At 45.2% G+C, this 13,589-nt stretch overlaps 1 protein-coding gene across 6 annotated transcripts in view; it reads right to left on the bottom strand.

Annotated features, from left to right (window-relative positions):
• Positions 1-597: 597 nt before the first annotated feature.
• LOC139575836 (adenylate cyclase type 2-like) overlaps positions 598-13,589 on the bottom strand; it is a 93,517-nt gene continuing 80,525 nt past the window's right edge. For 2 of the 6 annotated variants that reach the window (XM_071401191.1, XM_071401192.1), the window contains 14 exons: positions 12,535-12,612; positions 12,149-12,218; positions 10,162-10,259; positions 9,906-9,990; positions 9,021-9,158; positions 8,676-8,780; positions 8,212-8,396; positions 7,829-7,943; positions 7,473-7,631; positions 4,382-4,528; positions 4,162-4,269; positions 2,294-2,408; positions 1,162-1,286; positions 598-1,046 (listed from right to left, as the gene is read on the bottom strand). In XM_071401191.1, coding sequence (XP_071257292.1) covers positions 900-1,046; positions 1,162-1,286; positions 2,294-2,408; positions 4,162-4,269; positions 4,382-4,528; positions 7,473-7,631; positions 7,829-7,943; positions 8,212-8,396; positions 8,676-8,780; positions 9,021-9,158; positions 9,906-9,990; positions 10,162-10,259; positions 12,149-12,218; positions 12,535-12,612 — 1,675 coding nt within the window. In that variant the 3' untranslated portion in view covers positions 598-899. Of the gene's footprint in view, positions 1,287-2,293; positions 2,409-4,161; positions 4,270-4,381; positions 4,529-7,430; positions 7,632-7,828; positions 7,944-8,211; positions 8,397-8,675; positions 8,781-9,020; positions 9,159-9,905; positions 9,991-10,161; positions 10,260-12,148; positions 12,219-12,534; positions 12,613-13,589 lie in introns of all 6 variants that reach the window. The other 4 variants (XM_071401186.1, XM_071401189.1, XM_071401190.1 and 1 more) reach the window with 3 other exon arrangements.

Consider the following 13,589-nt stretch of genomic DNA (forward strand, 5'->3'; position numbering starts at 1 on the left):
AGACATACCATATAAACTGTCCATTACACAGTAATTGAACAGACTGTCCATCGGTCTCAGCTGTTTCAGGAGGCAGGATGTTTGGCTTCAATATTTACATTTAGTCCCATGGTCGTACAAACCAAACAGAAAAATAAGAAATTATTAGAGGGTGACTGTTCACTAAACGCGAACTGTATTAAAGGTAGACTCACCGATATGACGTAGATGCCCAAAGTAAACAGCATAGTGGGTCAATTTCCACAACAGCGCAAGTTTAAACTTCTCCGCTGTAACAGCGTGAAGGGAACCCGTGCACAAACTGTTTGTGAGAGCGAAGTCTTGCCGCTCGTGACAACGTAATTTCGCTTAGTCTACCTTTTTTAAGGTCTAGAAAACCATGGCAGAGTGTGTACTGTCACTCCATTGTTTTGGTCACCATTTGCTTGATAAACAGCTCAGTTTTGAACAGACTGAAGATGTTTTTGGTACATCTCATGATTCCAGCAAGGTTCTAGGAATATCAGGTGATAGAATCCAGTATGACGACGACCAGTGCTTGACGTAACCTCCATGTCAGTCTAATTGAATGCACACATTAGAACTGGATCTAAAAAATAAATAAACAGCAGCACTAAGCATTTATTTCCAATGAAGAATCTCCCAAAGGGATTCCTGGAAACACGAATAATCCAAAATATAACCTCTAGGACCACAAGGTCAGGTCTTGATCTTGTCCGGTCAGGATCATCGCTGACTGAAGCACTGGGATGGATTATGTGTGCTCCGGTAGGTTTACTCTAAGAATGTTAACTTATGTGCGGTCATGTAATTAGTCTGTGCTGAATGCTAGACTGTGTCCTGTGACCGACCCAGCACACGTATGCGCTACCAGGCCCAGAGTCCACACACAGTAGACCTCAGCTCAGGCCCATTCCCTGCTGCTTGCTCATGTCTGTGCACACAAAGAAGGTTGTCAGCTCGCCTTTTCCCTTGACGCTGATGAGGCCTCGGCACTCGCAGGAGTAGCCCAGCTTCTGGAGCACGTCTGCCGTCTCCTCTGTGACCTGGAGCAGAAACAAGACAAACATTACTATGCTGAATGCATGCAGCCATGGTTTTTGTGTGGTTATAGTTACTCTCCAGCCAGACTAGCAAGGACAATACTAGGTTGTACTGAACCTGAATCTTGCCCAGCTCTCCAGTGCTCTCCATCCTACTGGCCACGTTGACGGTGTTGCCCCAGATGTCATACTGAGGTTTTCTGGCTCCAATCACCCCAGCAATAACAGGCCCATGGTTAATGCCTGTGAAAAGCAGGCAGACAGTGACACAGGGCACACATAACGAGATACCTGCTGGGAATAAACCAGTCACATACTGTAGAGTAGTCTACCAGAATGTGATGACCAAGACACTGACTGATTTTTATGCCTGAAAAGAGCATGACACAGAAAACTGGAAATAAAATACAAATGACATGCTCAATTCAGTGATATACACTAACAAACAAGTACCATCAGCTTGTCTGGCTGAGTCAACCACAGGGAGTCAAAGCCATTTTACATTTCCGTTTTAGTCATTTAGCAGATGCTTTTATCCAGAGTGACTTACATGAGCAATTGGGGTATCGCAAGGGCACATCGACAGATTTCTCACTTAGTCAGCTCGGTAAGTCGAACCAGCAACCTTTTCGTTACTGGCCCAACTCTTAACCGCTAGGCTACCTGCTACTACCACTGCCAGTTGTTCATGTTGGAATCTCTGCATTTTAATAAAAAATGTCTTCCAGGGAGAATTATGTGGACTTCATTTGTTATTTAGATTTTTCTAGGGACACGTGAATAAATCCTTTGATGCACCAGTCCTTTGAATTTTTTTTTCTTGTATTTCATGCCAGCTTTCTGTGATTATGTATTAAAACCCTAATGTGTGCTTTTATCCCTCAAGTATTATAAATATTTTCCTAAAGCCTGGGGGATCTGCTCAGAATAAGCTGTCTTAGAACTATGTCACAACAGTACACAGGGAGACCAGCGGAATCATGGAGAGTCAATGTTAGCTATTGTGGACAGAAAGAATGTCCTCCTACGTGGTTAGATAGGCAGGGCCAGGAGTGTTTTGTTCTATAACTAGAGCTCACAATTTATCCTGACCAGGTTAGGTGCAGGTGTTCAGGAAAAACTCTTAGCACTAGAATAACAACCAATGAAACCCTAATAAAGATGGATAGAACCAGACACATTGCAGACGTTACGGGTAGTTAATGAATATAGTTCATATATGCCCAGGCCAGTGCCCAAGCTTTACTCACCCACACGCAGCCTAAAACTGTTGAAGGAGTGTCTGTTGATGCCATCCAGCTTGCCAATGAGGGCAATGGCAAACTCTACCATGTTCCCTATCTGTGCCTGCTGCCTATCTCGATCCTGAAACAACACAGTTCATCATAAAGTCCACACACAGGACACTACTACTTACAGTTAAAGTCAGAAGTTTACATACACTTAGGTTGGAGTCATTAAACTCGTTTTTCAACCACTCCACAAATTTCTTGTTAACAAACTAGTTTTGGCAAGTTGGTTAGGACAACTACTTTGTGCATGACAAGTAATTTTCCTAACAATTGTTTACGGACAGATTATTTCACTGTATCACAATTCCAGTTAGTCAGAAGTTAACATACACTAAGTTGACTGTGCTTGGAAAATTCCAGAAAATGATGTCATGGCTTCTGATAGGCTAAGTGACATAATTTGAGTCAATTGGAGGTGTACCTGTGGATGTATTTCAAGGCCTACCTTCAAACTCTGTGCCTCTTTGCTTGACATCATGGGAAAATCAAAAGAAATCAGCCAAAACCTCCAGAAGTCTGGTTCATGCTTGGGAGCAATTTCCAAACGCCTGAAAGTACCACGTTCATCTGTACAAACAATAGTACGCAGGTATAAACACCATGGGACCACGCAGCCGTCGTACCGCTCGGGAAGGAGATGCGTTCTGTCTCCTAGAGACGAACGTACTTTGGTGCGAAAAGTGCAAATCAATCCCAGAACAGCAAAGGACCTAGTGAAGATGCTGGAGGAAACAGGTACAAAAGTATCTATATCCACATAACCTGAAAGGCCGCTCAGCAAGGAAGAAGCCACTGCTCCAAAACCGCCATAAAAAAGCCAGACTACGGTTTGCAACTGTACATGGAGACAAAGATCGTACTTTTTGGAAAAATGTCCTCTGGTCTGATGAAACAAAAATAGAACTGTTTGGCCATAATGACCCTCTTTATGATTGGAGGAAAAAAGGGGAGGCTTGCAAGCAGAAGAACACCATCCCAACCGTGAAGCACGGGGGTGGCAGCATCATGTTGTGGGGGTGCTTTGCTGCAGGAGGGACTGGTGCACTTCACAAAATAGATAACATCATGAGGGTGGAAAATTATGTGGATATATTGAAGCAACATCTCAAGACATCAGTCAGGAAGTTAAAGCTTGGTCACAAATGGGTCTTCCAAATGGACAATGACCCCAAGCATACTTCCAAAGTTGTGGCAAAATGGCTTAAGGACAACAAAGTCAAGGTATTGGAGTGGCCATCACAAAGCCCTGACCTCAATCCTATAGACATTTGTGGGCAGAACTGAAAAAGCGTGTGCGAGCAAAGAGGCCTACCAACCTGACTCAGTTACACCAGCTCTGTCTGGAGGAATAGGCCAAAATTCACCCAACTTATTGTGGGAAGCTTGTGGAAGGCTACCCACAACATTTGACCCAAGTTAAACAATTTAAAGGCAATGCTACCAAATACTAATTGAGTGTATGTAAACTTCTGATCCACTGGGAATGTGATGAAAGAAATAAAAGCTGAAATAAATCATTCTCTCTACTATTATTCTGACATTTCACATTCTTAAAATAAAGTAGTGATCTTAACTGACCTAAGACAGGGAATTTGTACTAAGATTAAATGTCAGGAATTGTGAAAAACTGAGTTTAAATGTATTTGGCTACGGTGTATGTAAACTTCCGACTTCAACTGTACATACACAACTTTATCTATACTGCGTCGTTAACCAGGTTTTATGGTAAAGTTCTATAGTATAGAAAATCAAAAGGTATGCACAGTTGCATGCTGTGTAACCCCCCTCCCATTCCACATGACCTGGGTCAAATAGTTAGTAGCTACCTGGTTATTCTCCTGTCCTGGTGTGCCACTCAGCCCTGCGGCTGCCATATAAGTGCTTCCGATGGTCTTGATCTTCTCAACTCCACTGAATTTGGGCTTGGACAGCAGCTGTGTGTGGGTAAACAAGTGGATGTGTGAGCCAGGGTTAGCTGTGTACTTATTTCTATTACTGGGACATGTGCAATTTTTGTTTGTTGATGGCTGCCAGCGGTTCTCTGACCTCATCAAAGTCTGCTATGATCTCGTTGAGGAGCCTCAGACACTCCAGACCTTCCTTGTTGATGTCACACTCCGTGTAGAACTCTTTGAAGTCCGGTACCGAGGCGAACATCACACACACACAGTCATATGACTTGTAGTACAGATCCTGAGGAGGAAGGAGGTGTACAACTTAAGAGGCAATGCCATGTAGTAACACTAAGCAGAAGAACATAGACATACACTTCACAACAGAGATATAGGGAAGTTTCAGGTTCACACAATAAATATTAGGAGACAGAGCACAGAGCCACATCTTTAAGAGAAAGACAATTCGGAATGATGAGAGGGACAGACTCACAACAGTTCCTCCAGTGCTAGACGTTCCAAACTGTTTTCACTGTGTTGACGTCTGGCAAGGAAATGGCCAGTGATTAGGCTGTACAAGAGGGGCCAATGTTAAACGGGGCCTCTAAAACCCATTCTCTGGGAGAGAGGGAGGCCATCGAAGTCCCATGCTTCTGCTCCTAGATGTCAAATCTCTGAGGAAAACTTCAAAGCATATTTATACTTGTTTTTTTTCTCATGCTTTTTGTTGTGTTGTTTGTTTGATTTGACAATGTGTCATCAATTGGGATTACTATTGTCAGGTATATGCAGTGTTCAAGCTAAGCTGATGAACACTCATCTTTAACTGAAGCAGCTTCAGTAGACTACTTCTCAGGCTGTAACCTACATGTCAAACACAAATAGCTGTTCTGTTGTGTATGTGCTTCCAGAAAACATGTCAAGAGTAAATAGTTCAACCAGATTTATACAAAGGCTGAATTATTTTCTCCGTCACTGACTTAAAGACCTTAGTCAAAGTGTGTCAGAGTGTCCATGGTGATTTAGAGGTAACACGCTGGTCATAACACTGTGACTGGGCTGTGGAGTGCCGGAGTGAGGGAGACATCATAGTGGAGGGGATGTCCATGGCCTTCAGCGGTTAAAGTAGGCCAAGCTCTGAATTTCTGAAAGTTTGTCATATCTTATGAAGTAAGACAAAAATATATTACAAAGTATTGTCAAACTTGTTCAGAATAAATATTGTTAATTTCTTTTAACTCTAGTTACACTGTTTTGATTAAGTGACTCTGCTTATCAGTGGTTTGTCTAATGTGTTTATGTCTGTATCATGTGAACTATTTGAGAGTGACTGTGTAGGGGCAGCAGGAGTTGAGGATGTTGAATGTGTACTATTTGAGAGTGACTGTGTAGGGGCAGCAGGAGTTGAGGATGTTGAATGTGGACTATTTGAGAGTGGCTGAGTAGGGGCAGCAGGAGTTGAGGATGTTGAATGTGGACTATTTGAGAGTGGCTGAGTAGGGGCAGCAGGAGTTGAGGATGTTGAATGTGGACTATTTGAGAGTGGCTGAGTAGGGGCAGCAGGAGTTGAGGATGTTGAATGTGGACTATTTGAGAGTGGCTGAGTAGGGGCAGCAGGAGTTGAGGATGTTGAATGTGGACTATTTGAGAGTGACTGTGTAGGGGCAGCAGGAGTTGAGGATGTTGAATGTGGACTATTTGAGAGTGACTGTGTAGGGGCAGCAGGAGTTGAGGATGTTGAATGTGGACTATTTGAGAGTGGCTGAGTAGGGGCAGCAGGAGTTGAGGATGTTGAATGTGGACTATTTGAGAGTGGCTGAGTAGGGGCAGCAGGAGTTGAGGATGTTGAATGTGGACTATTTGAGAGTGGCTGAGTAGGGGCAGCAGGAGTTGAGGATGTTGAATGTGGACTATTTGAGAGTGGCTGAGTAGGGGCAGCAGGAGTTGAGGATGTTGAATGTGGACTATTTGAGAGTGACTGTGTAGGGGCAGCAGGAGTTGAGGATGTTGAATGTGGACTATTTGAGAGTGGCTGAGTAGGGGCAGCAGGAGTTGAGGACGTTGAATGTGGACTATTTGAGAGTGGCTGAGTAGGGGCAGCAGGAGTTGAGGACGTTGATGTGGACTATTTGAGAGTGACTGTGAGTAGGGGTAGTAGGAGTTGAGGACGTTGATGTGGACTATTTGAGAGTGACTGTGAGTAGAGGCAGCAGGAGTTGAGGAAGTTGATGTGGACTATTTGAGAGTGACTGTGTAGGGGTAGTTGGAGTTGAGGACGTTGATTTGGACTATTTGAGAGTGACTGTGAGTAGGGGTAGTAGGAGTTGAGGACGTTGATGTGGACTATTTGAGAGTGACTGTGAGTAGGGGTAGTAGGAGTTGAGGACGTTGATGTGGACTATTTGAGAGTGACTGTGTAGGGGTAGTAGGAGTTGAGGACGTTGATGTGGACTATTTGAGAGTGACTGTGAGTAGGGGTAGTAGGAGTTGAGGATGTTGAATGTGGACTATTTGAGAGTGGCTGAGAGTAGGGGCAGCAGGAGTTGAGGACGTTGATGTGGACTATTTGAGAGTGACTGTGAGTAGGGGGAGCAGGAGTTGAGGACGTTGATGTGGACTATTTGAGAGTGACTGAGTAGTGGCAGCAGGAGTTGAGGACGTTGATGTGGACTATTTGAGAGTGACTGAGTAGGGGCAGCAGGAGTTGAGGACGTTGATGTGGACTATTTGAGAGTGACTGTGAGTAGGGGTAGTAGGAGTTGAGGACGTTGATGTGGACTATTTGAGAGTGACTGTGAGTAGGGGTAGTAGGAGTTGAGGATGTTGCTGTAAGAATGCAGTGGCTCTGTCTCTACCATGCTGACACAAAGATGACATCACAAATCACAATTCCGATGAAGGGGCTGATTCATGGAGCTGTGGGTTGGTAGGTGGGGTGAGACAGGCACTGATATACGGTACAATGATCCATAGAAGTGGGACCGTCCTTACCCTGGGGGTTCCATCCCTTAACCACTAACCACACTACTGGAAATCGTAATAAACCATTTACAAGTAAATCCAATCAATTCCACTACTAAGTGTTTCCCACTAAGCTTTAGTGAGTGCAGGCCAGTGGAGATGGGACCCCAGTGCAGATAGGAGGAGGAGGGGAGGATGAGTTGGACTCAGTCGACTACCAGTCATCCATCCTGGACTCCTACCTTGTACTTCTCAGTAAGTAAAGTGTTTGTGAGGAATCCCACCTCGTTCTTTTTATTCTCCCCAACAAACAGCGCAGCCACATGAGCCGGCAGCACGTTCTCCAGGAGCAGGCGGTTCAGGTTCTCCCTGGTCTCGATCTCATCCTGCTCCGTACGGTTCTTGTTCTTCAGAAGGAAGTCCTGGCGGAAGCATGACTCATTCTACGGGACAGAAGTGATGTGGTAATTTAGTAGTAAAAGGAAAGAGGTAGTGGAAGAGGGGGGTAGGAGAAGAGAGGGGTAGGAGAAGAGAGGGGTAGAGGAAGAGAGGGGTAGGGGAAGAGAGGGGTAGGGGAAGAGAGGGGACAAGACAATGAGAGGAGAACAGAGGCCAACAAAGTAGAAGAACATGTCCTGACCTGTTGTGAGATGATGAGCATGGTGACCAGGAACAAGGTGATGTATATGCAGCTCATCACCTCGGGGTGTTTGACCAGCCCCAACGCTCTCAGGATGGTCCCAGAGTCCTCAGTTCTGGAACACAGAGCTCAGGGGTTAGAGGTAATCTAAAGTAAAGCTCTGTATAAACCAGGTAGGATATAGTACCAGGTGTTTGATGCACAGTACAGAACAGTGTTGGGGTCAATTCAGTAAGTGGATTGAAATTCAATTAATGAATTGAAACAACCTTCATAGAAAACAAATCAGAAATGACTTAATAATATATAAATGTTCCTGAATCACTTCTTGAATTGAAAACTGAATCTACCCCAGGCCTGGTACACAACACATGCTATAGGACCTGTTTTTATTGAGTTGGTTGTAAAGCATTTGTCCATAGCAGCTGAAGAGACCAGCCTTGGCGCTGAGGATGATGATGTAGTAGGCTGTGGAGGCCAGGATGAGGAAGACCACTTTGAGCTCAAAGCTCACCCTCAGGAACACTCCACAAGCTATGAGAGCCAGGATACAGCTGAACACAGAGTACTGAGAGAGAGATGGAGAGAGAGAGACCGAGAGAGAGAGAGATAATGGAGTGAGGAGACCATGAAAACCATCAATGGAAAGTGCCAGTTCTTCATTTCAATGTTTATTATTTGTAATTTATTATATTTATTTGAAATGGCTGAGTATATATTTGCAAACAACAATAAAAACACTGAAATGGAAAGTATAATTTCATAACTGTGTGTTGCAAGCGTGCCGTGCTCTATCAGCTGAGCTACAGAAGACCTGTTAGTGAGGGATATTGTAGGCATCACTCACCGGCAGGTAGAACAGGCTGCCTGGATGCTGCTCACTGGAGTTGTCAGATCGAATCAGATCAGGGTTACCATTGATATCACACGGTGACTTCGTCTGGATGAAGCACTAGAGGGAACAAGAAGATTTGATTGACAGTCAACCGCTAAGTGGGTCTGACTGAAAACAAAAAGACTGTGAAGCATGTGTTATTGGCATGTCTGTTGATGACTTGATGTTCTTCTTACAATAAGAAGCTAATGCTCTTGTTGCTATGAAAAGTTTATGTAATTGCATGTACACGTGATGGCATTCTGTTCTATGTTTAATCAGTGAGATGTGAGATAGTGAGTTGTTGCGTTAACTTACCAGGTTGAAGACTGCTAGGATGATGATGACCGCAGTGGTGATAGTGACCAGAGGGAGGCGCACACACGGCCTCTTGACCACTGCCTCGGACACAGCAGGCAGCCACTGGCAGGACGACAACTTCTCCGGAAACAACCGCTGAGGTGTGGGAGGAGCGAGGCATCCAGCCATGGGAGAGGAGGAGTGGATAGGAGGGGAAGAGATGAGTGTGTATATGGGGGGTGAAATGCATGGAAGAGACAATGTGCGACTTACTAACACAGCAGCACTGAATGTTCAGTCTATTTTCAGAAAGACAGGATAATACACTGAGTGTACAAGACATTAGGAACAACTGCTCTTTCCATGAAATAGACTGACCAAGTGAAAGCTATGATCCCTTATTGATGTCTTCTGTTAAATCCACTTTAAATTAGTGTAGATGAAGGGGAGGAGACCAGTTAAAGAAGGATTTTTAAGCCTTGAGACAATTGAGACATGGATTGTGTATGTGTCATTCCGAGGGTGAATGGTCAAGACAAAATATTTAAGTGCCTTTGAATGGGGTATGATAGTAGGAAGGTGTTCCTAATGTTTTGTACACTCGGTGTATCTCTGACTAGTGAATGTAATAACTACACTGCCTGTCTGTCTGCACCATGGCATTGAGATGGTATGCACCAGCTGTCAATGGCCACATAACATCAACGTACAGCTTCACAGGAAAAGACCCAGGGATAGATGGAAGAGCTTATGCATCCTAGCCAGAAACCGTGTTTCCACTGTCACAGTAAGAAATACACACAGTACACACACACAGTACCCCACCCCCACACACAGTCAACTAAGCCTGGCCCTGTCCAGAAATAGGGCTTGTTGTGACCTAAGCCTAAAACTCCCACTGACCTGCAGGTGACCTGCGAAACAGATGCCCAGGGTCAACAGGAGGACACAGGCCAGCACTCCAAACGACATTCCCAACATTTTGGAACTGAGGGATGAAGAAGGGAAAAGATCCAACACTGAATCCCAAAAGTTCAAATACTGGTTGTCATGCCATTATTGTTTCCATGGTTTAAGAGGAACAACTATTATTACTACTGTACCAGTCAATATCGGTTGAGAAATATGTTTCTTATAGCCACAAGGGAAAATCACTCACTCTTTTGTCACAAACATCTGAACCACAAAGATGCAGAAGAAGATGAAGGTGGCACAGCCGATGTAGTGCTTGAACATGGGCAGATCAATGGCTCGGTACTGGGGAGGAAAGAAGAAGTCATGTTTGAACCTCTCACAAATACTAAGAACACAGTTTTTACAGTATGTATAGTGCATTCGGAAAGTATTCAGACCCCTTGACTTTTCCCACTTTTTGTTACGTTACAGCCTTATTCTAAAATTGATTTTTTTTATTTTTATATTTCCTTATCGATCGGCACACAATACCCCATAATGACAAAGCAAAAACAGTTTTTTAGAAATGTTTGCAAGTTTATTAAAAACAAAATAAAAATATGGCATTTACATCAGTATTCAGACCCTTTACTCAGTACTTTGTTAAAGCACCATTGGCAGCGATTACAGCCTTGTGTATTCTTGGGTATGACGCTAAAAGCTTGGCACACCTGTATTGTGGGAGTTTCTCCCATTCTTCTCTGCAGATCCTCTCAAGCACTGTCAGGTTGGATGGGGAGCGTCTCTGCACAGCTATTTTCAGGTCTCTCCAGAGATGTTTTATCGGGTTCAAGTCCATGCTCTGGCTGGGCCACTCAAGGACATTCAGAGACTTGTCCCGAAGCCACTCCTACATTGTTTTGGCTGTGTAATTAGGGTTGTTCAGTCTCACAGTCCCTGCAGCTGAAAAACATCCATACAACATGATGCTGCCACCACCATGCTTCACCGTAGGGATGGTGCCAGGTTTCCTCCAGGCGTGACGCTTGGCATTCAGGTCAAAGAGTTCAATCTTGGTTTCATCAGACCAGAGAATCTTGTTTCTCATGGTCTGTGAGTCCTTTAGGCAAACTCCAAGCGAGCTGTCATGTGCCTTTTATAGAGGAGTGGCTTCCGTCTAGCCACTCTACCATAAAGGCCTATTTGGTAGAGTGCTGCAGAGATGGTTGTCCTTCTGGAAGGTTCTCCCATCTCCACAGAGGAACTCTGGAGCTCTGTCAGAGGGACCAAGGCCCTTCTCCCCCGATTGCTCAGTTTGGCCGGGTGGCCAGCTCTAGGAAGAGTCTTGGTAGTTACGAACTTCTTCCATTTAAGAATGATAGAGGCCACTGTGTTCTTGGGGACACTCAATGCTGCAGAATTTTTTGATACCCTTCCCCAGATCTGTGCCTCTACACAATCCTGTCTCGGAGCTCCTAGGACAATTCCTTTAACCTCATGGCTTGGTTTTTGCTCTGACATGCACTGTCAACTGTGGGATCAATTAAATTTACCACAGGTGGATTCCAATCATTTGTAGAAACATCTCAAGGATGATCAAATGAAACAGAATGCACCTGAGCTCAATTTTAAGTCTCATAGAAAACGGTCTGAATACTTATGTAAAAAAGGTATCTGTTTTTATTTTTAATACATTTGCAGAAATTTCTAAAAACCTGTTTTTGCTTTGTCATTATGGAGTATTGTTTGTAGATTGATGAGGGGGAAAAAATTATGTAATCAATTTTAGAATAAGGCTGTAACGTAACAAAATGTGGAAACAAGGAAAGGGGTCTGAATACTTTTCGAAAGCACTAAGAACAGGTGTGGTCTGTGTATGCTAATCAGAGATATCAAGACATTGAGCCAAAGAAATAGATTCCGATATAACATTTAGCATGTTGTAAGGGTTAGGAACTAAAATGTCATGTATGAATGTTTTTCTTTATACTGTATCTTACATAAAGGTTCTTGACATTGCCATTGTACATGTTGTATATTAGGACAGTAAGGCTCCTTTCCAGTGTATGAAGACCATAGAGTCTGTCAATTGATAGTTACATGTAGTCATTCCAGAGACAACTGATATGTCTTTATATTGTATCTATAAGGTTCTAGAGATTTTCATTGTGGAGATGTACCTACTACAGTGTATACTAGGACAGCAATGCTCCTTTCAACGGTGTCTAGACAGCTCTGAGACAAACACTCACCTGTTTCTCCAGCTCTTTCTTAGGGAACCACACAGCCAGACTGCTAATCTCCTCAGACTTCACCCACTGCCTGGAGGTCACACGGGGAGAGAGTGTGAGGAAGAGTGTGTGAAAGAGTGAATGGGTGTGTTTGAGTGAGTGCAAGCTCTCTATTTTTACAACTCAATATGAGTTGAAAATGAAAATACATTTTCAGATAGCTTTGACTCATCTTTGTCAATATTATTCACAATTGGCTAAATAAGACTTTTCTCAAGGGATATGTTGGTGGCTAGGAAGATTAGATAACATTAGACCCTTAATTCTGAGTTTAGGCTTAAACTTGTGGTCCCACCTAGTGACTATTCTCTGAATGTCTTGACTATTTAGTGACTATAGAGACTCACTTGCTGCTGAGCTCATCGATGGTGGTGGTCATCTCATTGTGCAGCTCCTCATCAAACTTGCTCTTCTGGGACTTGTTCCTGTAAAACACTCAGACAATAAGGAAGAGGTAGACTAGCAGACACACAGAGGCCGACATTTTACGCAGACAGACCGACACACAGACCGACCGACACGCAGACCGACCGACAAACAGACCGACACGCAGACCGACCGACAGACCGACCGATACGCAGACCGACCGACACGCAGGCAGACCGACCGACACGCAGGCAGACCGACCGACACGCAGGCAGACCGACCGACACGCAGGCAGACCGACCGACACGCAGGCAGACCGACCGACCGACCGACACGCAGGCAGACAGACCGACACGCAGACCGACCGACCGACACGTAGACAGACCGACGGACGGACAAGCAGACAGACCGACTGACGGACACGCAGACAGACCGACACGCTGACAGACCGACATGCAGACCGCCCGACATGCAGACCGCCCGACATGCAGACCGCCCGACATGCAGACCGCCCGACACGCAGACAGACCGACCGGCCAACACGCAGACCGACCGGCCAACACGCAGACCGACCGACACTCAGACAGACCAACCGACCGACACTCAGACAGACCGACCGACCGACACTCAGACAGACAGACCGACCGACCGACACTCAGACAGACCGACCGACCGACCGACACTCAGACAGACCGACCGACCGACCGACACTCAGACAGACCGACCGACCGACCGACACTCAGACAGACCGACCGACACTCAGACAGACCGACCGACCGACACTCAGACCGACACTCAGACCGACACACAGACAGACAGACCGACCGACACGCAGACAGACCAACCGACACGCAGACCAACATACCGACACACAGACCGACACGCAGACAGACCGACCGACACGCAGACAGACCGACACGCAGACAGACCGACCGACACGCAGACCCACCGACAGACCAACAAGCAGACTGACCGACAAGCAGACCGGCCGACAAGCAGACCGAGCGACCGACCGACACGCAGACCGACCGACACG

This window comes from Salvelinus alpinus, chromosome 5 (assembly GCF_045679555.1).
Source record: "Salvelinus alpinus chromosome 5, SLU_Salpinus.1, whole genome shotgun sequence".
Classification (NCBI taxonomy): Eukaryota; Metazoa; Chordata; class Actinopteri; order Salmoniformes; family Salmonidae; genus Salvelinus; species Salvelinus alpinus.